The sequence below is a fragment of the Pungitius pungitius genome, chromosome 1 (assembly GCF_949316345.1).
Source record: "Pungitius pungitius chromosome 1, fPunPun2.1, whole genome shotgun sequence".
NCBI classification, from domain to species: Eukaryota; Metazoa; Chordata; class Actinopteri; order Perciformes; family Gasterosteidae; genus Pungitius; species Pungitius pungitius.
Window position 1 is genome coordinate 3,008,737 of NC_084900.1, and position 23,663 is coordinate 3,032,399.

The 23,663-nt window shown below is 42.1% G+C and overlaps 1 protein-coding gene and 1 long non-coding RNA gene across 2 annotated transcripts; both read right to left on the reverse strand.

Annotated features, from left to right (window-relative positions):
- Positions 1 to 824: 824 nt before the first annotated feature.
- LOC134133018 (uncharacterized) lies at positions 825 to 23,663 on the reverse strand. The gene is made up of 11 exons (XM_062566296.1): positions 23,659 to 23,663; positions 20,989 to 21,242; positions 17,611 to 17,913; positions 11,836 to 11,912; positions 10,955 to 11,140; positions 8,208 to 8,271; positions 2,780 to 3,037; positions 2,382 to 2,431; positions 1,845 to 2,154; positions 1,482 to 1,742; positions 825 to 1,102 (listed from the first exon to the last, which is right to left on the reverse strand). The coding sequence occupies exons 1-11, from the start codon at positions 23,661 to 23,663 to the stop codon at positions 825 to 827; spliced, it is 2,046 nt and encodes a 681-aa protein (XP_062422280.1).
- On the reverse strand, positions 13,628 to 15,715 carry LOC134123764 (uncharacterized). Its single transcript, XR_009955296.1, has 5 exons — positions 15,685 to 15,715; positions 15,495 to 15,583; positions 15,296 to 15,346; positions 14,967 to 15,059; positions 13,628 to 14,865 (listed from the first exon to the last, which is right to left on the reverse strand). It is a non-coding gene; the product is annotated as an uncharacterized LOC134123764 (long non-coding RNA).

Genomic DNA, 23,663 nt, shown 5'->3' on the forward strand with positions numbered 1-23,663 from the left:
GTTCAGGTTCTTCAGAGCCTCTGATTGTTTCATAGAGACAAGAATCACCTGCAGAGCAGTGAGGATGAAGACGAGGTCATTCAATCATTTGAACCACATATGGAAATGTTAGCATTAAAGTAAAGAACAAGTTAATAAATAAATCAGGATCAAAGCTGACCATGAAGAAGAGAAGCATAATGTCCGTCTTCAGTTTCACCCTGGTTGATCATGTGGTCTGTAGCTGGGCTCTGATTGGTCCTCTGAGACCTTGTGGGTCCAAAACATGAAGTAAACACAGAGGATTGAATGAGGAACATGTAAAGTCCTGCTGCCATGTTCAGAGTGAGAGAAGAGAGGCTTGTACCAACCTGCTGAGGCTTGAAGCTGAAGAAAAAGGTTCCACATTGATCATTAATTAGTGTGTGTAATAATAATGTGACTTTGACTTATTTCAGTGAAATCAGTCTGATATCAGAAGGAAAAGATCTCACCTTTTGACTTTCTGTAGTGACACAGAAACATCAGCAGGAGAAGAATCAGTAAAACTCCAGAAACCAGACCAACAACCAACATCACGAGAAACACAGAGCTTGATGCTGCTTCTTCAGGATCTACACACAAGTACACACAACCATGAGGAGATACACAAGTACTACCACACGTACACTCAAGTACACTTACATGAACCCTTGATCACACAACATTCACCTTTCACTGATGCTCATCTTACAGTTTTATTTCTCAAAATGTATAAAACTATATTGTCTCACACTAACAAAGTTTAATTCAGTTACACCTTTTCTAACTCAGACTGTAACACATATTACAAAAGAAATCATCTTCTACTCGTACTCACATTCCACTGAGAACCAGCTCTCTGCTGAGGTCAAAGTCTCCAAACCTTGAGGTGATTTCCTTCCTCTACATTTATAAAAGCCTTCATGTGACTTATTAACTGCAGAGATAAACAGCTCCCCTCTGACAGCATTTGGGAGGAGTTTGTCATCTTTATAGAAATCCACATCATCAAGAAGTTCTTTTGTCCTCAACTTGCAGCCAAGAGAGACCGAATGTCCCTCAGTCACAGGATTGACAGGACTCACCAGGATGACATCACCACCTGTAAAGAGACCAGAGGACAGGAAGTCAAACAAGCTGATGTCCAATGAAGAGAAGACATTCATAGTTTACATTTGTTATTCACATTCATACAGCAGCTGAGCCAATAGCTGCATTTCATGGATGAAAGAGACGGCCCTTTGGTGACGTTCATGCTCACAGTGACATCTTTAATTAATGCTCAATATGTGGAGAGACAAATGTCCACTTAGTGGCACTGAGCTACAGAATGGTCCATAAGGGACACAGTGGAGGAGCCAGGATGGAGCCAGATGACTCTACATCTCCTCCTGGTTTAAAGTCAATGGTGGACGTCTGTGGTCATGAAGAGGAAAGTCAACCACAAAGACGTGTTGGACCTTTAATGAATATAAACTCACTGTGTATAGTGATGTTGGCTGCATTGCTGCACTGTGTTTTAGACTCACACCAGTACACTCCACTACTCGCTCTAGTGCTGGTGTTGCATGTGGATCCAGTCATTTCTCCCCAGTTAGAACAAGATGACATGAAGCCAGATCCATCAGCCTTCATCACTCTCCACTCAGTAGAGGTTCCCTCACAGCTCAGTGACAGTGACTCTGTGCTGAAGTGCTGCAGTCTGTGAGGACTCACTGTGAGAGACGCTGCTGGATTCCAACCTGAAGACACATCATTAGGAGACACACACAGGACAAACAATGTCAACACAAAAAGGACATTTATTCTCTTGTGCAAGAATATAAAAGTGTGAACAAACTCACCTCCAGACCAGACAAACTTCACATCACTATATAGAGAGTAAATGACAGGATCTCCTCTTCCAGCTCTGCACACATATCCTGCTGTGTGTGTCTGTCCATGAAGAACGTAGGAACCCTGTTCAGTCCCAGTGGTGCTACCAGCTAGAAGATCATAGGTGTAGTTGTAGAGGGACAGTTTGTGAACAGCCTTAAACCAGAAGAACCTCCATCCTGCAGACGGAGGTCCAACACTGCAGGTCAGAGTCACTGAGTCTCCAGGACTCGTCCATGATGGAGACACTGTGAGGACAGGCTGAGGGACATCTGTTGGAAAGAGGTTTCACAGAATAAAGACATGTTGTGATGAGTCCTTGGTGGATTACTTTCACTGCTGATGTCCTCCATCTTTTTCTTTAACTGTGTAAAACTGGTGTGATGGTAAAATGTCTTTAAACATTAACTCATTTTAACAATTAAACACTTCAGATTCTTTGTCCTCAAATCAGTCTTCAGAGAATTAGTGATTTCATTTAAACATTAACTCATTTAATTCCTTACCGACTCGATGGCTGTACTCTGAGTAGTAAACTGGGTCTCCTCTTCCTCCTCTGCACCAGTAGACTCCTCCACCAGAGGGAGAGATGCTTCTACTTTGGAGGTTCAGAGGTTCAGAGGTTTTCTTGTCTTTGTACCAGAAGAACTTCCATCCAGATGATGATGATGATGATGATGATGATGATGATGACCCCACAGAGCAGGTCAGGGTCACACTTCCCTCTACAGGAGAGTCTTTGCTCAGTTGGGCCTTTGGTTTTGCTGTTTTAATGTAGAAAAAAGACAAAACAATGTTATTATTGTGACTGTGATTTTGTCCATCTACTGTATATATATATATCAAATAATCAAACAAAGCTTTTAAATATATTGTCAATAAATCAAATCAAGTGATGACATACCTGATGTTGTTAATGTGAAACCTTCACTCCATTCTGTTGTAGAGTCTTCATCTTTCAGTCTGCCCTTACACCTGTAGTCTCCTGTGACTGATGATGTAATCATGGAGCCTCTTGGGTTTTGAGGTGTGTAATAGTAAGGTGTTCTCCATTCATACTCCCACTCAGAGCCTCCTCCCTCCTTTATTCCACATGTGAGAGTGATCGTCTCTCCAGAGTAAATCTCAGGCCAGGTGGGCTTCACAACAGCTCTGTTTGTGACTGTTCATCATCATCAGGCCCCAAAGAGAAAAGATATACAGAGTTTTTGTGTGAGTCTTAATCCTTATTTACAAATACATTTTGTACATCATCAGTTTAGTTCTTTACCGACTGGATGGCTGTACTGTGTGTAGTAAACTGGGTCTCCTCTTCCTCCTCTGCACCAGTAGACTCCTCCACCAGAGGGAGAGATGCTTCCACTCTGGAGGAGAACATCATCTCCTGATTTCAGAGGTTCAGAGTTTTTTTTGTCTCTGTACCAGAAGAACTTCCATCCAGATGATGATGATGATGATCCCACAGAGCAGATCAGGGTCACAATTCCCTCTGAAGCAGAGTCTTTTCTCAGGTGGGCCTTTGGTTTTGCTGTTTAAATGTAGAAAAAAGACAAACAATGTAATTATTGTTAGTGTCAACATTCAATCCATCAATCACAGCTGACATCAGGATGATTCTCAACACTTTTATCTCCCTTTTGTTCCACATTTTTACATCCTTTTTTCTCTGTAAATTGTTATAATGTGATTTTTTTGTTCTGAAGTAAATAAAACTTAGTTGGTTCTGAGCCTTTAAAGGCTTTTTGAAAAGTTTCTTCATTGAGACCCACCGACCTCCGGCGAGGGGGCCGAGCAGCGGACTCGGTGATCCGCTGGGTCACGTGAGGTAAATCCTCTACGGACACCCTCACCCACTCAGGACCATTTTTATACAAGGTGGAGATTCTGCTTGGGCCGCCGGCAAGCAATGGCACCTGAGTTCAGTTCTTAAGTTCAGAGTTCAGAGCTTTAGTTCAAATAAAGCCTCTAATTGTCACCCGGTAAAAGTAACATCCGACAGTGGACAGGCGGGGTCTCAGGGGTCCAGGAGAGGGGGGGGGGGCTGCATGTTCATATAGGTGGCAACTCCGTGGCTTCTGTGGCGTCACAACAGGAATACTCGTTCTGCACTTTTCTACCAACTCAAGCCTCCAATTTAAATGAAACGTTTTTTCTCTAAAAGCAGCTCGGAGACGAAGCCAAAACAGAAGAGAGAAAGTTGACATTCTGCAAAGCACTTTCAGTGAGTTGGTTTACGGAGCTTCAGATCTTCATGGATTAGATTAATACGAATATGAAAACAGTGATTCATTTAAACATTTTTATTAATATCACTTCAATTGTGCAAAAGGCTGATGTAAGATTTTGAAGTCAGCATTCTGTGCCTCTGTGGTGGGACACGTGAAACTAAACTAAATACACAGTCAGTTGTTTCTCTTTGTATATTTACTACATGTGTTGATTGAAAATACATTGTTGAAAATGTTAATTTGTCATTGTGAAAACATGCCCATTGTGTCAATAACGTTTTTATATGTAGTAAATATATGGTTTGATATGGTGCGCGGTACTATACTGCTCTATAACAAGAGCTAATTTATACGGACTTGCCATCTTGGCAATTACCGTGAATTACCGTAAGTATTGTAATTGTCAGTCGTCATGTCTGACATTTAAACTCAACATTTAGATTTACATTTATATTTAACATTTACATTTAACATTTACATTTAACATTTATATATAACATTTATATTAGGGCTGTCAAAAATAGCGCGTTAACGGCGTTAATTAGCTGTTTGTTGTTAATTACGTCAATTTTTTTGACGCATTTCACGCACGCGCAGTGTGACAAATGATTCAGGTCAGGAAAGTGCCTCTTCCTCTAGGGAATGCACTTCATCCTATACAACACATTACTGCCACCTGCAGCCATATGTCAGGCCCAACAAGTCGTTTGCGCCAGATACCCCCCCCCCCCGTTTCTCGAGCAGCAGAACAGAGAAGAAAAAAAGCTTTATTTTTTTATTATTTAAAATAAAATCGAATATCAATAACATGTATTTATGTGAAAAATAATAATGATGATAATAATTGTCACGTTTTGGCCTCGCTTCCTGTTTTAGTTTGAAGTTTCATGTCTCTTGTGGTCCTGGGTTAACTTCACTTCCTGCCTTGTCTTGTGATTGCATGATTGTCTCCACCTGTGTTCAATCACCTGCACCTCCCTTGTGTATTTAAGCCCTGTGTGCCTGTGGTCCTTTGTCGCGTCATTGTCTTACGTCATTTGTCATTGGAGCACGTCGTGTATATGTTTAGGAATAAAGGGCACTTTGATTGGAAAAACTCTGCGCTTGGGTCCTCACTGCAACCTGCCCCAGCCTGAGTGACAGAATGACGCGACCTAAGGAGGACTCAGCAGAGTTTTGGAGCGTTCGGGGCCCCGACTATTTGGACGTGGGAAGTCCTTTTTGGCAGCGCGAGACGGACCTTGTTCTCGGGTCCAGAGGCTACCGAGAGATGTGCCTCCAGATACGAGACATCCTCAACCCGAGGAAAGGGAGCCCGGGGGGGGAGGAGACCACGAACCCCCCAGTCCCGGCTCCCAGAGCCTCGCCTCCGCCCGTTCCGGCCCCCAGAGCCTCGCCTCCGCCCGTTCCGGCCCCCAGAGCCTCGCCTGCGCCCGTTCCGGCCCCCAGAGCCTCGCCTGCGCCCGTTCCGGCCCCCAGACGCCCGTCAGCGCCCGTTCCGGCCCAGAGAGCCTCGCCTGCGCCCGTTCCGGCCCCCAGACGCCCGTCAGCGCCCGTTCCGGCCCAGAGAGCCTCGCCTGCGCCCGTTCCGGCCCCCAAACGCCCGTCAGCGCCCGTCCCGGCCCCCAGAGTCGTGTCTCTGCCCGTCCCGGCCCCTCGACACCCGATCTTGACCCCCCCTTCCCACCCTCTGGGGACCGTCTGGAATCCGGTCCTTGGAGGGGGATTGGGGTCAGGGCTCAGCCCGGTGATCCCCGCTACGACGACGCCGGAGCAGCACCACTCGGCGCCCCCCGCCACGACGACGCCGGAGTCGCACCGCCCGGCGCCCCCCGCCACGAAGCCCGGTCGCCGTAGCGGCCGGCCCCCCAAGACCCTGAAGTCCGGGCGCCGTGGCATCCCGGCCGGAGGGACCCGACCTTGTGCCGCCGACTCGTGGAGTCCCCTGGGCGGCCGGGGGTTGTCGGGTTCCCCGCCCTCCCTCCCTTGTCTGTTTTTCTAGGTTCCACCCTCCTTTAGGACCGTCTGGAATTCGGTCCTTAAGGGGGGGGTTCTGTCACGGTTTGGCCTCGCTTCCTGTTTTAGTTTGAAGTTTCATGTCTCTTGTGGTCCTGGGTTAACTTCACTTCCTGCCTTGTCTTGTGATTGCATGATTGTCTCCATCTGTGTTCAATCACCTGCACCTCCCTTGTGTATTTAAGCCCTGTGTGCCTGTGGTCCTTTGCCGCGTCATTGTCTTACGTCATTCGTCGTTGGAGCACGTCGTGTATTTGTTTAGGAATAAAGAGCACTTTGATTGGAAAAACTCTGCGCTTGAGTCCTCCCTAATAATTATGTATCTGTGTCCTGTTATTTATCTTTAGTATGCATTTTAGAAAGAAAAAATGGTTAGGATTCAGGTGTGATTAATCATGATTAACAACTTTGTGTTACTGCCAAACATTGTACTTGGAAAAGTTGTTGCATGTATTTACATGATTTTGTCTCTAAATGTTTGAAAAAGTGACGTGAATATTCTACGCTAAATGTACGAAAACTGCGCAGGATTTTAGAACGTGCAATATTTTACAAACGGCGGCCCATAAGTCCAATCTTCTTTATTGATTGAGTGAATGTACAGTAGTGATGAGTTTGTGTGGTTCCACAAGAAAGCAGAAATATCAGCGCCCTCCTAATACCCAACAGGAGAAATGAGCTCAGCAAAACCCAAGAAAATTAAGAAGATTATTTGAAAAAAAAAACCACACTCAGGTCGTTAAAAAACGGATCAATCGGCATTTTTGGGGACTCCAAACAGGTTGTCACAAAGGCCATGGAGTTGCCACAGAAGCCACAGCCCCCCCCCCCTCCTGGACCCCTGCAATCCCCCCCCCCCCTGTCCACTGACCGATGTTACTTTACCCGGTGGCAATTTAGGGGATACTTTACTCTAACTAAATCAATTTCATTTCCCACTCCGACCACACACACACACACACACACACACAGAACCTGCAGACATGAGATGGAAGTGCACAGTGTCTGGTCCAAAGCTAAAATGAGTCGCTGCTGTAAGTAAACGAGGCTTCACTTGTCTCAAATAAATAAAAAATAATAAAACAGACGTATTAGCGTCAGCTGATCTGTCGTACACACAACGGACGTTTTCTAGGAAAACTTGGCTTGAATATGAACACTGACACAACGCGTCATTGGTGGAATATAAGGACGTGATTATGGCCTCCAGTTCATGGAGGGAGATCTTGTTCGATGGGTGAACAAAGTTGGAGAAAGATACGGGACAAATATGTCCGTGAAAGAAATGCATTGAAAAGCAGCAGTGAAGATGCACGCGACAAGAAAGTCTGATAATTAAATAAACAATCAGACGATTTTACACACAAAGACGTCACTCTGTAGGTCGTCTTTAACAAAAAGCGTGACTCCACCTGGTGTTCTAAAGGTCAAATGCTTTGAAACAACTGCAAGCCTTTTAAGACCATGAAATGAAACGAGTCCGTTGACACAGAAGAAAAGTGGAAGTCAGTCTCCTTGTAATAAATAATAAAAGATTCACTAACTAATGAGTACATTTCACCTGAATGAGACGCAACACTCTGCTGTCCTCCATCTTTTACTTGAACGGTGAAACACATGCGTGATAGTACACTGTCTTTAAACATTTTAACCAATTAAACAACTCAATTTTGTTTGTTTTTTATTAAGGGAAATAAAGGTGATAACATACCTGATGTTGTTAATGTGAAAGCATCACTCCATTCTGTTGTAAAGGCTCCTTTTTTACGTCTGCCATAACACCTGTATTCTCCTGTGACTGATGATGTAATCATGGAGCCTCTTGTGTACTGAGGTGTGCAATAGTCAGGTGTTCTCCATTCATACTCCCACTCAGAGCCTCCTCCCTCCTTCATTCCACATGTGAGAGTGATCGTCTCTCCAGAGAAAATCTCAGGCCAGTCGTGTTGCAGAGTCACAACAGCTCTGTTTGTGACTGTTCATCATCATCAGGCCCCAAAGAGAAAAGTTACACAGAGTTTTTGTGTGAGTCTTAATCCTTATTCACAAATACTTTGTTTCATATCAACTATGAGTTTAGTTCTTTACCGACTGGATGGCTGTACTCTGTGTAGTAAACTGGGTCTCCTCTTCCTCCTCTGCACGAGTAGACTCCTCCACCAGAGGGAGAGATGCTTCTACTCTGGAGGTTCAGAGGTTCAGAGGTTTTCTTGTCTTTGTACCAGAAGAACTTCCATCCAGATGATGATGATGATGATGACCCCACAGAGCAGGTCAGGGTCACACTTCCCTCTACAGCAGAGTCTTTGCTCAGTTGGGCCTCTGGTTTTGCTGTTTTAATGTAGAACAAAGGCAAAACAATTCAATTATTGTGAATAAACAATACTACAATTTGCTAAATTAAAACACCACAATTATTTAATCATTTCTGAATCTGTGTATATAGTTTAGATTTAGTAAACTAAAGTTAATCAGGCTCATGTTAAGAGTCACTGATTCTCCTTCATACAAGGAGGACGCAGGAGTTAAAGGTCACATCTTTGTCTGTGGAACACTTAGTTCTTTGCTTTACTGAATGAGTTTAATATAATGATCAATGATACAAGATATCAGTGATTCATGTTTCAATATAATTATAATTTAACATCAATTTGTGTGCAGAAGATGTTAAAGTCAGTCTCCATGTAATAAATAATTAAAGGTTCACTAAGTAATGAGTACATTTCACCTGAAGGAGGCGCCACACTCTGCTGATATGTTTGATCTGTTTGTGTTATTATTAATGAATCATAAACTAAATTCTAGTTTTTTTTCATCATGCTATTGTTATCTTATAATCAGTCCATGTTTTATCTGTTTTATTTGAAATGATCAATATAATCTGATAATTGATCCTTTTAAACAAAGATCAGCTGACTAAACAGCATCAGTGGTCAACTTCAAGGTTCCTCTTACACTAGTTAACATTTATTAATTATCACTACATTATATTACATTAGCACGTTATCAAACAGGTTTATTAAATCAACACGTCTCATTAATATTAAAGTGCTTTAATGAACTCGTTGTGATGGAAAAACTTTGATCACTTACCTGAAACACTTAGAGAGACTTTATTACTTTGTCTTATAATGTAAGGATTCTTCTTCTGAGAAGCAACACACTGATATTCACCACTATCTCCTGTAGTTAGATATGATTGTGTATATATATTTGCTGCTCTGTAGGGGGTCCACTGATCATTCCTTTTAAATGCATAATCCCAGTCAGCATAGTTTCCTTCCCTTGAGTCACATGTGAAGGTAACTTTCTCTCCAGTAAATAAAGGGGACCAGTTTGGCTCAAAATGCAGAAAAGCATCTAGAAACAAACACAACATGCAAAGAATGAATTGTGTTAAATTGTGTTTTCTTGTTTTCATCACAAATGAACTAAATACAACAGAAATATTAGATGTAAAACAGTGATAGAAGGTGTTGAATCTTCTTGAGTGAATTCATCAGAATAAAGAAAGTTGTATAAAAACCTTGAGCGTGTCCACAGTAGAGGAGAATATTCAGCGCTAAAATAAAGTGACAAACATCATCACGCTTCATCAAACTGACACAAACTATTAACTTCTGGACTTTAAAAAGTTGTATCTGTGAAAACTGTGCTTTAAAGAGAGAAAGTACTCACAGAAAAGGCCCAACACAGCAAACAAAGTGTGTCCCATCCTCACGTCCACTGTGACACTCTGACTCTCTGCTGTGAGAAACGCTTCGTGTCAGCAGACGGCTTCAAAGGTGTGAAACATGCGCAGAAATGTGGAAATGCAGAGACAACATGTGAATATTAGATGAGAGCTTCTGTTTATGGTCCGTGCTTCCTTCCCTTTGACCAACCAGACGCTGTTAAACACGTCACATGTTCAATGCTTATAGGAAATAAGATTAATGGAGATATATTTAATATCCTTTCTTCATACACGGTCATAAGCTAAAGGTTTCTGTAAAGGCAGCTGCAGGAAGTCAAAGGTCTCCCCTGTAATATTAATAATCTTAATAATCTAGACTGAGAGGATTTCAAATTACAAGCCACAAGCAGCTTGTAAATGTCGTCACTTCATGGTGAGATTGTGGTTTCGATGTCTCGTCTCCTACAGGAAGTGACTGTGCTCAAACAGGACAGAAAGAAAGAGACAGACTGAAGTGGACGTGAAGAGAGACGAAAACCTCTCACTGCTCACCTCTTACTATATATACATATATTTATACATATAAATATAAATAGATGTTATAGACGTGTGATGTAGTTATAGCTTTACAATGAAAGAACTTTTTGGAATTAGTCCAAAAACGTTCCTGTTCACCTTCATACAAGATGTGTTGCTGCTGATTACGTGGTGTCACATGACCACATTCAAACCACAGCTGATCGGCTTCTACAGAGATGTCTCTGTGGTGTATGAGAACATGTTAAAATAGAAATAGAAGTTAAATTCAAGAAACTGCAAACACAAATCATTGTGACATTTTTATAATAAAACATTGTTGTTACAACGATGGCTACAAAGTTAAATTTGTAAATGTGTCACAAACAAGTTCCCCACTCTGATCCTCCTCATTTAATACTGCAAGTAAAACAGAGGAAACCTTCATCTTAGTAAAGAGAAGCTACAGAACGGCCTCTGGGTTCAATGTTTCTGTGTCCAAACTATCAAAGTAGTGGAAAACTTTGGCACATTTACAAATGAAATCACCCCACAGTGCAACAACCAGACCGTGCACTGGACCCGTGCATTAGTGCACGTGATGTGAACCCTGAGCGGATGGGGAGGGACTCAGCTTCTTTACAATGTGTCTCCCGGGTGTCCTCGACATGGCCCCCTGGGACGAAACCAGCGGGCCTGAAGACTTGCAGGTGCCGTTTGGGGCCCTCTGGCGTCCCCTAGTGGTCCTCTGAGGACGTTTCACATGCAGCTGCTCGGTGAGGTCCAACAAGTCCCACCTCCCCTGAAGGATCTCAAACACCACACGACTCTGCAGAGGATGATTGCGTAACCCACAAAGGCGTGTTCTCCAGGTTCAGGTGAAAGAAGGACGCCCGTATCCTGTTCATCTTTCCGGCTCCCCAAAGCTTCTATTGGGGGAGTCGGGACCCTTTGGGCGCCTGCAACACACTGTACAAAGACACTCACTTTAATTGAAGAATGTTTTCAAACCACGTTCTTACAGGGGCACAGTGATGGAACCTCTGCCGACGGTTTGCCGCGCAGGGTAATGGTAGATGTTGAGATGGAAGTAGCCTAGCAGCTAGCTTATCGTAGCGGGGTGTGGTGGTGGGCGAGGTTTTGGCTCGGCTGCAGAGGGGGAGTGGCTCAGGGAACGGTGCCAGCTGGAGACAGTTGGCCTCATCTGACGAAAATGATGATTGTGTTTATCTCCCGGTACTTAAACGCAGTAACTTTAACTACATTGAAATATTTTGTTACATTAATCTCACACGTGTTTTATTGTAGTGTTTTTACGGACTGTTTCATGTTCAGTGTTTTGCGTGAGACAGTATGTCCCTACGCTCGGTTACGTTGGAAGCAGCAGCGGTTCTTGTGCTCCCACAATGGGCCGCGACCACGTGAGTGCACACTTCCTTAGCTTAGCTATCTCAGTTTAGCTAGCCGACCGAATCCACTTCAAAAAGGTGACAGGTGGAGGCTTTTGGTACAGCTTGAGGAGACCTTAGTGCAAAGCGAGGATGTGGCGGCACAGAGCGGGTGCAGGAAAACCATGAGGACAGACTCGCAAGACAGAGGAACTGAATGTGGGACGTACAGGAATTAAGTTTAAGGTCTCTTTTGTAGTTGGGAGAAGCAACTTCACCGTGGAAACAATGAAGGACCATGAAGTTTCCGTTGGCCACGTCAAAAGAATTGTGATTAAACGGAGTCAATGTCTTAATCAGTTTCCTATGTTTTCATACAAAATGAGCTTTACATTTTGTGATTTTACAATGGTCAGTTATATTTGAAAAGATTAAAGATCTAGGTCTTCAAGTAAATTGTAGCAAACTTAAGTCAACTTTAATCAAATTAAACTTAATTTCCCAACAACAAGCATTGTGCCTAATGAAATTGCGAGTGGCTGGTGAGCAAAAATGTTAATGTCAAGTGCTGTGTTACGTGTCAGGCTGAAGCAAGACACTGTTCCCCCATCCTGCCTGTGGATTTTGTCTTTGCTTTGTCTCTCCCCCGTTTCAGGTGCAATCAAGGTGATTGGGTTATGCCTGTGCCCGTCGATCAACTGAGGGGGGGCTCAAGAATAAAAGAAGGAAGACGGCTGACAAAGAAGGCTGATTTTGAATCGATGTCCGGCTGACACTACACGTACCAAGTTGTTGTGAAGGTTTGTGGTGGGAGGTTGAGGACCAGGTGAATATGGGGTACCCTATGCTACTCTCACGTAGTCACTGCTTGTCTAAAAACTCTTGGTTATTTGTTGATGCCTCTGCTGTATATTGTTTGACCAAAGAAAGTTAGATAAGCGTGCATAGCCATTTTTGTTAGTTCTGTTTCTAGAGGTCGGTAGTCAGGCCTAGTTTTGTTCAATCAGGACAGACTCTGTCCGAATTGACAAACCTTTATTACACAGTTTAATATTGAAACAGTGCAGAATCTTTGGCATATGGACTCCAGCCTAAACCGGGATAATTAAGGGGCCGTGATGCCGAGTTCAGCTTGGCAAAATCCCCCCCCCTGGAGTTCAGACACTAGTCGTGGTTGGTGGTTGTTACGCTTCCACCCCGGCTCGGAAGAGGATAGGGGCGTAACTGCCCAAGACCACGCCTGTTGGATGCCAGAACCCGTACACTATGCACTTCGATAGCAAATAAACACACACGCTGCTACAAAAGTACAGAACGGTGGGTTTATTTTTCCACAAAATAATAAGAAATAACCAGTACATACCATATAAACACACACAAATAGGCAGACAGGGGATAGGAGGGCTAACAGGTAGCAAGGCCTGTGGAGTAGGGCGGTGCCAGCGGTCTGTCAAAGCAAAGAAACAAAACAAAAGGACCCTGAGCTTCCCTATTCCTCTAATCCTACCTACCACAATCTACCCTATCAAACCACTTACTTTAACTGCTACAAAAACTGGGTGACAGCCACTGGCTTCTAACCTAGTGTGTCTAACAGGTTTTTCCTACGTGTGTATGTAGACCCCAGGGTATCTTACCTAGCCCTGTTCCACAGTGCTCTTGGGGTAAGTACAGAAGACACAGTGTTAACAAACAATAAACCACATAAATCTCAGTTTGTCTCTCAATGTTTGTCTCTCAACGTGTCTCTCTCAAACCTCTATCCCAAGAACCCTCCCTAGCAAGCGCTCTCAAACAAACATTTATACAGGAGAGCCTCGCTGGATTGGCTGGAGAATCACGTGCCACGCCGGCATCGTCAGCAGCAACTCACCACATCTGTGAAGCACAGATTGAAAAGGAAGACACAGGGGGGGAAGGAGAAAACACAACCAGCAGCCGAACGTGACAGTGGTGAAGGGAGTTGATGAAACCCAGGACTTAAAAGAATGCCTGAGCTGCTGGAGGTGCCAGGGGTGGAGGAAGGTCTCATTCGGTTTTGCACTGAAATGACACCTGACAGCAACACAGAGAGAACCCCGGCAGCTATGTGATTAGTTTAGAGATCATCGACGCGGCACATAATCACAGGACAAGTCAGGAAGATAAATTAAACCCAGGGACAAGAGACATGAAACTACAACATAAAACGGGAAGTAAGCCCAGACGGTGAGTCTGTGACACTATGTTTACATGAAGAAACTTCATGGTGCACTCATTGACTGTACTGTAGTATTAAGTGAAAAGGGGTTGGACAGCTCAGTGAGGGGTTTCAGATCAAACCAGGAGGGAGTCATGTGACGTCTTGGAACAGAAAGGAATTCACGAGGGAGGAGCCACGTTTGAACGTGCAGCCAATCATATACGACAGCAGCTCAAGGGAGCTGGAGAAGAGGCAGGCAGGAGCCTTCTGTAATCCACATGAGAGGGGACTTCTCTATTTGGCTAAATATTACACTATTCTACCGTTAATTGTTTAAAAGTTGTCTTGCTAATGTCTGTTATTCAATTATTTATCATTTGTAATTCTTATTGACTTCTCGTCTCAGCCGAGGCGAGTTTAAAGAAGCATTCCTTGATCCGAAGCTCAGACTCAGAGAGTTTATTGGTGCGTAAAATTCAAACGGCAACTGCAAAACCTTTTATATAAAAGACAAAAATTAACAAATCTTCGAAAATATGCTGCTCAGTAAGAGATTAAAAGTGTAATAAATGCGTAACGCTGTTTTACGTCAGAAGTAAAGGAGAAAATGACTTCATATTGAATAATATCACCAACGCACTGAAGCTCAAAGACGTCAAACTGCTTTTTTCTGCTTTTCAAACCAGCCTCCAGTCAAAGTTTTCTACAAAAGCTTTAAAAAACAAAGTAACTGAGGAAAAAAACACACTCAATACCAACATTTGAATAAGTATACAGGTAATAATATAGATTCATTTTACCACCAAGTAAAGCCTTTAAAGACATGTGATGTATTTTCCTTAAATGATCTGCTCATTAACTACAAAATACTGTTTCATATCAGGAAAGAAGAAGTTACACAATAATTACTCAAAGAGACAAAGATGTGGTTTTTCATGTCGTCATCTGTTCCCCTGGTTCTGTCCATGCAGATGTTTTATTCATCTGAGAGAAGAGAGAAAGAAAAGAGGTTAAAAGATAATTAAGAGTAACAGGTGTAAGTGTTGGACCTTTGACTGCTGGTAGTAATACACAAGTACACTCACATTGTACTACATGGTCCGTTGTACTTGAAGTACCTGCAACTGTTTACCTCGTCACATTTGAGTAATCGCTCTCCTCTGGTTCATCATTCGTCCCTGTTAGAAGGATCAGATGAATGCATGAAGAGACACTTTATTAAAGCTCTGCTGACTGACAAAAGCATCTCAACTACTGCAGGTTGTTCCCTTATAGAAGTGTTCACATCAGCCATCAATGTCTTTAAGCTGAGTCTGTGACATCATCGATACACTTTGTCTTTAATTTAAAGACACTTGATCATGTGATTCTAGTATTTAACAGCTGTGTGATGAACACACAGGATGTACTGCACCTTGTTCACGTTCTTCAGAGCCTCTGAGTGTTTCATAGAGACAAGAATCACCTGCAGAACAGTGAGGATGAAGACGAGGTCATTCAATCATTTGAACCACTTTGTATGAATCATATCTTCTCAAACAGGTAACTAGCTATAGAAATGTTAGCATTAAAGTAAAGAACATTTTATTAAATAAATCAGGATTAAAGCTGACCATGAAGAAGAGAAGCATAATGTCCGTCTTCAGTTTCACCCTGGTTGATCATGTGGTCTGTAGCTGGGCTCTGATTGGTCCTCTGAGACCTTGTGGGTCCAAAACATGAAGTAAACACAGAGGATTGAATGAGGAACATGTAAAGTCCTGCTGCCATGTTCAGAGTGAGAGAAGAGAGGCTTGTACCAACCTGCTGAGGCTTGAAGCTGAAGAAAAAGGTTCCACATTGATCATTAATTAGTGTGTGTAATAATATCTGTGACTTTGACTTATTTCAGTGAAATCAGTCTGATATCAGAAGGAAAAAATCTCACCTTTTGACTTTCTGTAGTGACACAGAAACATCAGCAGGAGAAGAATCAGTAAAACTCCAGAAACCAGACCAACAACCAACATCACGAGAAACACAGAGCTTGATGCTGCTTCTTCAGGATCTACACACAAGTACACACAACCATGAAGAGATACACAAGTACTACAACACATACACTCAAATACACTTACATGAACCCTTGATCACACAACATTTACTTTTCACTGATGCTCATCTTACAGTTTTATTTGTCAAATTGTATAAAACTATATTGTCTCACACTAACAAAGTTTAATTCAGTTACAACTTTTCTAACTAGGACTGTAACACATATTACAAAAGAAATCATCTTCTACTCGTACTCACATTCCACTGACAACCAGCTCTCTGCTGAGGTCAAAGTCTCCAAACCTTGAGGTGATTTCCTTCCTCTACATTTATAAAAGCCTTCATGTGACTTATTAACTGCAGAGATAAACAGCTCCCCTCTGACAGCATTTGGGAGGAGTTTGTCATCTTTATAGAAATCCACATCATCAAGAAGTTCTTTTGTCCTCAACTTGCAGCCAAGAGACACCGAATGTCCCTCAGTCACAGGACGGACAGGACTCACCAGGATGACATCACCTCCTGTAAAGAGACCAGAGGACAGGAAGTCAAACAAGCTGATGTCCAATGAAGAGAAGACATTTATAGTTTACATTTGTTATTCACATTCATACACTGTAAAAAAAAAATCGTAAAAAGTTCAAATGACTGGCAGCAGCGGCTGCCAAACAAAGACTGTAAGATTAAGGTAAAATAACTTTATTAAGTGCGAAACAACCATACATTTACAGGTGTTTTCCAATACAATTTTACGGAGAAACACCTTTTATTTTAGGGATTTTCTCTGTATTATTACGATCAATAAAGTTTAAAAAAAGTGATATCATTAAAGGTTTTGCAGTAAAACAATATTATTTCACAGATTTGTCCCGTAGATGCCAGCCAATAACAGACAACCATTCGCACACCTACAGGCAGTTTAGACCGACCAATTAACTCCTTGTGGTGGAGTTGTACCCAGCTTGTTTTTACTGTGAGGCAACAGTTCTAACCACCACACATCTATTTTTACAGTGTAGTTTACAATTGTTATTCACATTCATACATCAGCTGAGCGGATAGCTGCATTTCATGGATGAAAGAGACGGCCCTTTGGTGACGTTCATGCTCACAGTGACATCTTTAATTAATGCTCAATATGTGGGGAGACAAATGTCCACTTAGTGGCACTGAGCTACAGAATGGTCCATAAGGGACACAGTGGAGGAGCCAGGATGGAGCCAGATGACTCTACATCTCCTCCTGGTTTAAAGTCAATGGTGGACGTCTGTGGTCATGAAGAGGAAAGTCAACCACAAAGACGTGTTGGACCTTTGATGAATATAAACTCACTGTGTATAGTGATGTTGGCTGCATTGCTGCACTGTGTTTCAGACTCACACCAGTACACTCCACTACTCGCTCTAGTGCTGGTGTTGCATGTGGATCCAGTCATTTCTCCCCAGTAAGAACAGGATGACATGAAGCCAGATCCATCAGCCTTCATCACTCTCCACTCAGTAGAGGTTCCCTCACAGCTCAGTGACAGTGACTCTGTGCTGAAGTGCTGCAGTCTGTGAGGACTCACTGTGAGAGACGCTGCTGGATTCACAGCTGAAGAGACATCATTAGGAGACACACACAGGACAAACAATGTCAACACAAAAAGGACATTTATTGTCTTGTGCAAGAATATAAAAGTGTGAACAAACTCACCTCCAGAACTGACAAACTTCACATCACTATATAGAGTGTAAATGACAGGATCTCCTCTTCCAGCTCTGCACACATATCCTGCTGTGTGTGTCTGTCCATGAAGAACGTAGGAACCCTGTTCAGTCCCAGTGGTGCTACCAGCTAGAAGCTCATAGGTGTAGTTGTAGAGGGACAGTTTGTGAACAGCCTTAAACCAGAAGAACCTCCATCCTGCAGACGGAGGTCCAACACTGCAGGTCAGAGTCACTGAGTCTCCAGGACTCGTCCATGATGGAGACACTGTGAGGACAGGCTGAGGGACATCTGTTGGAAAGAGGTTTCACAGAATAAAGACATGTTGTGATGAGTCCTTGATGGATTACTTTGACTGATGATGTCCTCCATCTTTTTCTTTAACTGTGTAAAACTGGTGTGATGGTAAACTGTCTTTAAACATTAACTCATTTTAACAATTAAACACTTCTGATTCTTTGTCCTCAAATCAGTCTTTAGAGAATTAGTGATTTCATTTAAATATTAACTCATTTAATTCCTTACCGACTGGATGGCTGTACTCTGAGTAGTAAACTGGGTCTCCTCTTCCTCCTCTGCACCAGTAGACTCCTCCACCAGAGGGAGAGATGCTTCCACTCTGGAGGTTCAGAGGTTCAGAGGCTTTCTTGTCTTTGTACCAGAAGAACTTCCATCCAGATGATGATGATGATGATGATGACCCCACAGAGCAGGTCAGGGTCACACTTCCCTCTACAGGAGAGTCTTTGCTCAGTCGGGCCTTTGGTTTTGCTGTTTTAATGTAGAACAAAGACAAACAATGTCATTATTGTGTCTGTCAACATTCAATCCATCAATCACAGCTGACATCAGGTGAGAGAAGGTTCACTCTGGATGATTCTCAACACTTTCATCTCCCTTTTGTTCCACATTTTTACATCCTTTTTTCTCTGTAAATTGCAGCGGACTCTGGTGATCTGCTGGGTCACGTGAGGTAAATCCTCTACGGACACGCCCACCCACTCAGGACTAGTTTAAACATTTTTCTAAACTTGCCTCTCCGTGTGTCAGTCAGATGCATTCAGTGGCTCAGAGGTAGAAAGAAATGTGTGGATTAAGATGGAGAAACAAAAACGTAAGAGCAAGGGGGGTGCGGAGAAATTGCGGGCCAAAAAAATCTAGAGGTTGATGCCTCAACATGTTTAAAAATAACCGACGTGTTTAGTGCTGTAGCTTCAGTTTCCAAAACTACTACAGAACCTGATGACATGTTGCAGGACCAGCATGTCATAAACATCATAAATAGCACATGGAGGAGGAGAGGTGACTAGCCATAGCGATAGCGGTGCTTGCGGCTCGCAGTAGGGCTGCCAACTCTCCCAACCCCAAATCAGGGACACTTTCGCGGGCTGACGGGGGGGGGGGGGGGGGGGGGCGTTAGCGGTCGGCGGCCGGGCTTGCAAAACCTCACATGCTCCGCTCTGGCCACCCGGCCCCCGCGCGCACACTGCTCTGATGCGACACAACTTCACAACAACCGGGTGTTTTTCGCGCGTCTTTGACTTAGCAGGCTGTGATTGGAAATCGGTACTGGAGCTGTCAAAAAGATGGACAAATCCAAATTGCCCATAATTCGGGATGTCCCGGGTAATACGGGACGGTTGGCAAACCTAGCTCGCAGGCAGCAGAGGAGAAGGTGCAGCAGGTGTCAGTGTGACAGTGAAGTCCAGGAGGGGCAGAGTGAGCAGGAGAGCGTCATTGAAACGGTAAGCAAGCAGGTAGCTCCATGAACAGGGAGGGGGTGTTAATCAGGGCGGGTGCGTGAGGACAGTGTGTGTGGACCTGGCCACAACCAAGATGATGACCATTTAACAGTTACCTCCATTAATGAATATTATAATAAGACAACAAACATTATCGTTGTCGGTTGTTGCTGTTATAAAGTCTGAGTGTCAGGTTGTCATCTGTCAAATTGTCACTTAAAAGTTACTGCAATGGCCACTCAGTTAGCTAAAGTCAAATAACACAGCATAAGCTATTTTGCACTGTTTTTGTAGCTCGCAGAGTTGAGAGTTCACTTATTCAACTGCAACTTGGGATATTATATATTTTATATATTCTAATGTAAACATTTAAAACTCATTTCGTCCCTTCTTCTCTAGAATTTTTTTTTAATTATGCCATTTGATTATTTTAATTATTACTCACCAACGAGTTACACGTTAGAAGAAGTAGCTAACGTGTGTTATTTAGGGGTTAAAAACCTGCTTTGCATTTTGAAAGCTGTATATTCAACTAACTAGATATTTTATAATGTTTAATTGGAATTTTCAATATCAATATGCAATATTACGGCAAGTGAATACTCTAAATTATATATATATATTATCAGGACGTTTTGTGTGATTTGTTTGTATAGGTTTTTTATGGTAAGTGTCTCAACAATTAGAGGTAAATGTTGTTTGGTGTCATATTAAAGAGGGGTTTGTTCTCTTTAAAGGGATAGTTCACCCAAAAAAGAAAGTTGTGTCATTTACTCACCTCCAAGTTGTTTCAAACCTGTATGAATTTCTTTATTCTGCTAAACAAAAATATATATTTTGAAGAATGTCGGAAAATCAGACAGTTGATGGACCCCATTGACTTCCATGGTATCTTTTTTCTACTATTGAAGTCAATGGGGTCCATCAACTGTCTAAATACCGTCCATGGCACTTACAGTAGTTCTCAGCTTTTCATGGGTTTTTGGGAACAGAACAGTAGATATGCACATCTACAGGGAACGCTAGGATAGTGTACTGGTTGGTGGTTCTGTCCGACCGATTGTGGGGGGGCGGTCTGAGCAAAAATGCCAGGGCCCTTTTTTTGTCCCAGTCCAGCCCTGATGGAGGGAGATCTCCAAAAACGTTGGTTTGCAGGTCAATGAGTGAACAAAGTTGGAGGAAAATACGGGACAAATATGTCCGTGAAACAAGTGAGATGAAAAGCAGCAGTGAAGATGCACGGAGCAAAAAAGTCTGATGAATAAATAGACAAACCAACGACTTTACACACAAAGACGTCCCTCGTCTTCAACAAAAAGTGTGACTCCACCTGCTGTTCTGGAGGTGAAATGCTTTGAAACACGTGCAAACATTTAAGGACCATGAAATGAAACGAGTCCGTTGACACAGAAGCAAAGTGGAAGTCAGTCTCCTTGTAATAAATAATAAAAGGTTCACTAACTAATGAGTACATTTCACCTCAAGGAGGCGCAACACTCTGCTGTCCTCCATCTTTTACTTTAACGGTGTAACACATGCGTTACACTGTCTTTAAACATTTTAGCCATTTAAACAACTCAATTTTGTTTGTTTTTTATTAAGGGAAATACAGGTGATGACATACCTGATGTTGTTAATGTGAAAGCATCACTCCATTCTGTTGTAGAGGCTTCATCTTTCAGTCTGCCCTTACACCTGTAGTCTCCTGTGACTGATGATGTCATCATGGAGCCTCTTGGGTTTTGAGGTGTGTAATAGTCAGGTGTTCTCCATTCATACTCCCACTCAGAGCCTCCTCCCTCCTTTATTCCACATGTGAGAGTGATCGTCTCTCCAGAGAAGATCTCAGACCAGTCGTGTTGCAGAGTCACAACAGCTCTGTTTGTGACTGTTCATCATCATCAGGCCCCAAAGAGAAAAGATACATTTGGGTCTAAATCCTTATTCACAAATACATTTTTCTACATTTTTTGTTTCATATCAACTATGAGTTTAGTTCTTTACCGACTGGATGGCTGTACTCTGTGTAGTAAACTGGGTCTCCTCTTCCTCCTCTGCACCAGTAGACTCCTCCACCAGAGGGAGAGATGCTTCCACTCTGGAGGTTCAGAGGTTCAGAGGTTTTCTCGTCTTTGTACCAGAAGAACTTCCATCCAGATGATGATGATGATGATGATGATGACCACACAGAGCAGGTCAGGGTCACACTTCCCTCTACAGCAGAGTCTTTGCTCAGTTGGGCCTCTGGTTTTGCTGTTTTAATGTAGAACAAAGACAAACAATTCAATTATTGTGAATAAACAATACTACAATTTGCTATATTAAAACACCACAACAATTAAATTATTTAATCATTTCTGAATCTGTGTGTATAGTTTAGATTTAGTAAACTAAAGTTAATCAGGCTCATGTTAAGAGTCACTGATTCTCCTTCATACAAGGAGGACGCAAGAGTTAAAGGTCACATCTTTGTCTGTGGAACACTTAGTTCTTTGCTTTACTGAATGAGTTTAATATAATGATCAATGATACAAGATATCAGTGATTCATGATTTAATATAATTATAATTTAACATCAATTTGTGTGCAGAAGATGTTAAAGTCAGTCTCCATGTAATAAATAATTAAAGGTTCACTAAGTAATGAGTACATTTCACCTGAAGGAGGCGCCACACTCTGCTGATAAGTTTGATCTGTTTGTGTTATTATTAATGAATCATAAACTAAATTCTAGTTTTTTTTCATCATGCTAATGTTATCTTATAATCAGTCCATGTTTTATCTGTTTTATTTGAAATGATCAATATAATCTGATAATTGATCCTTTTAAACAAAGATCAGCTGACTAAACAACATCAGTGGTCAACTTCAAGGTTCCTCTTACACTAGTTAACATTTATTAATTATCACTACATTATATTACATTAGCACTTCATCAAACAGGTTTATTAAATCAACACGTCTCATTAATATAAAAGTGCTTTAATGAACTCGTTGTGATGGAAAAACTTTGATCACTTACCTGAAACACTTAGAGAGACTTTATTACTTTGTCTTATAATGTAAGGATTCTTCTTCTGAGAAGCAACACACTGATATTCACCACTATCTCCTGTAGTTAGAGATGATAGTGTATATGTATTTGCTGCTATGTAGGGGATCCACCAATAACCATTCCTTCTGAATCCATAAACCCAGTCAGCATCGTCTTCTTCCCTTGAGTCACATGTGAAGGTAACTTTCTCTCCAGTAAATAAAGGGGACCAGTTTGGCTCAAAATGCAGCAAAGCATCTAGAAACAAACACAACATGCAAAGAATGAATTGTGTTTTCTTTTCTTGTTTTCATCATAAATGAACTAAAGAGAACAGAAACATTAAATGTAAAACAGTGATAGAAGGTGTTGAATCTTCTTGAGTGAATTCATCAGAATAAAGAAAGTTGTATAAAAACCTTGAGCGTGTCCACAGTAGAGGAGAATATTCAGCGCTAAAATAAAGTGAGAAACATCATCACGCTTCATCAAACTGATAGAAACTATTAACTTCTGGACTTTAAAAAGTTGTATCTGTGAAAACTGTGTTTTTTAGAGAGAAAGTACTCACAGAAAAGGCCCAACACAGCAAACAAAGTGTGTCCCATCCTCACGTCCACTGAAGTGAATATTAGATGAGAGCTTTTCTCTAACTTCTGTTTATGGTCCGTGCTTCCTTCCCTTTGACCAACCAGAGGCTGTTAAACACGTCACATGTTCAATGCTTAGAGGAAATAAGATTAATGGAGATATATTTAATATCCTTTCTTCATACACGGTCATAAGCTAAATGTTTCTGTAAAGGCAGCTGCAGGAAGTCAAAGGTCTCCCCTGTAATATTAATAATCTCAATAATCTAGACTGAGAGGATTTCAAATTACAAGCCGCAAGCAGCTTGTAAATGTCGTCACTGCATGGTGAGATTGTGGCGTCTCGATGTCTCGTCTCCTACAGGAAGTGACTGTGTCCAACAGGACAGAAAGAAAGAGACAGACGGAAGTGGACGTGAAGAGAGACGAAAACCTCTCACAGTTCACCTCTTAATGGTTTTATCAGAGGTGTCAAGTAACAAAGTACAAATACTTCGTTCTTACTTAAGTCGACAGTTTTGGTATCTATACTTTACTGGAGTACTTATTTTTTCAGACGACTTTTTACTTCTACTCCTTGCATTTTAAAAATAGCCTCGTTACTCTTATTTTATTTTGGCTTATTATCGTTCTAAAACAAAAACACATAAAAACTTCCCGGATAACTCACGCCAT

Coding starts and splice junctions, on each gene's coding strand:
- LOC134133018 (XM_062566296.1), bottom strand. Junction 2,155..2,381: donor AGAGTACAGCCATCGAGTCG/GTAAGGAATTAA, acceptor TGAAACCTCTTT/CCAACAGATGTCCCTCAGCC. Junction 1,103..1,481: donor AGCCAACATCACTATACACA/GTGAGTTTATAT, acceptor GTCTCTTTACAG/GTGGTGATGTCATCCTGGTG.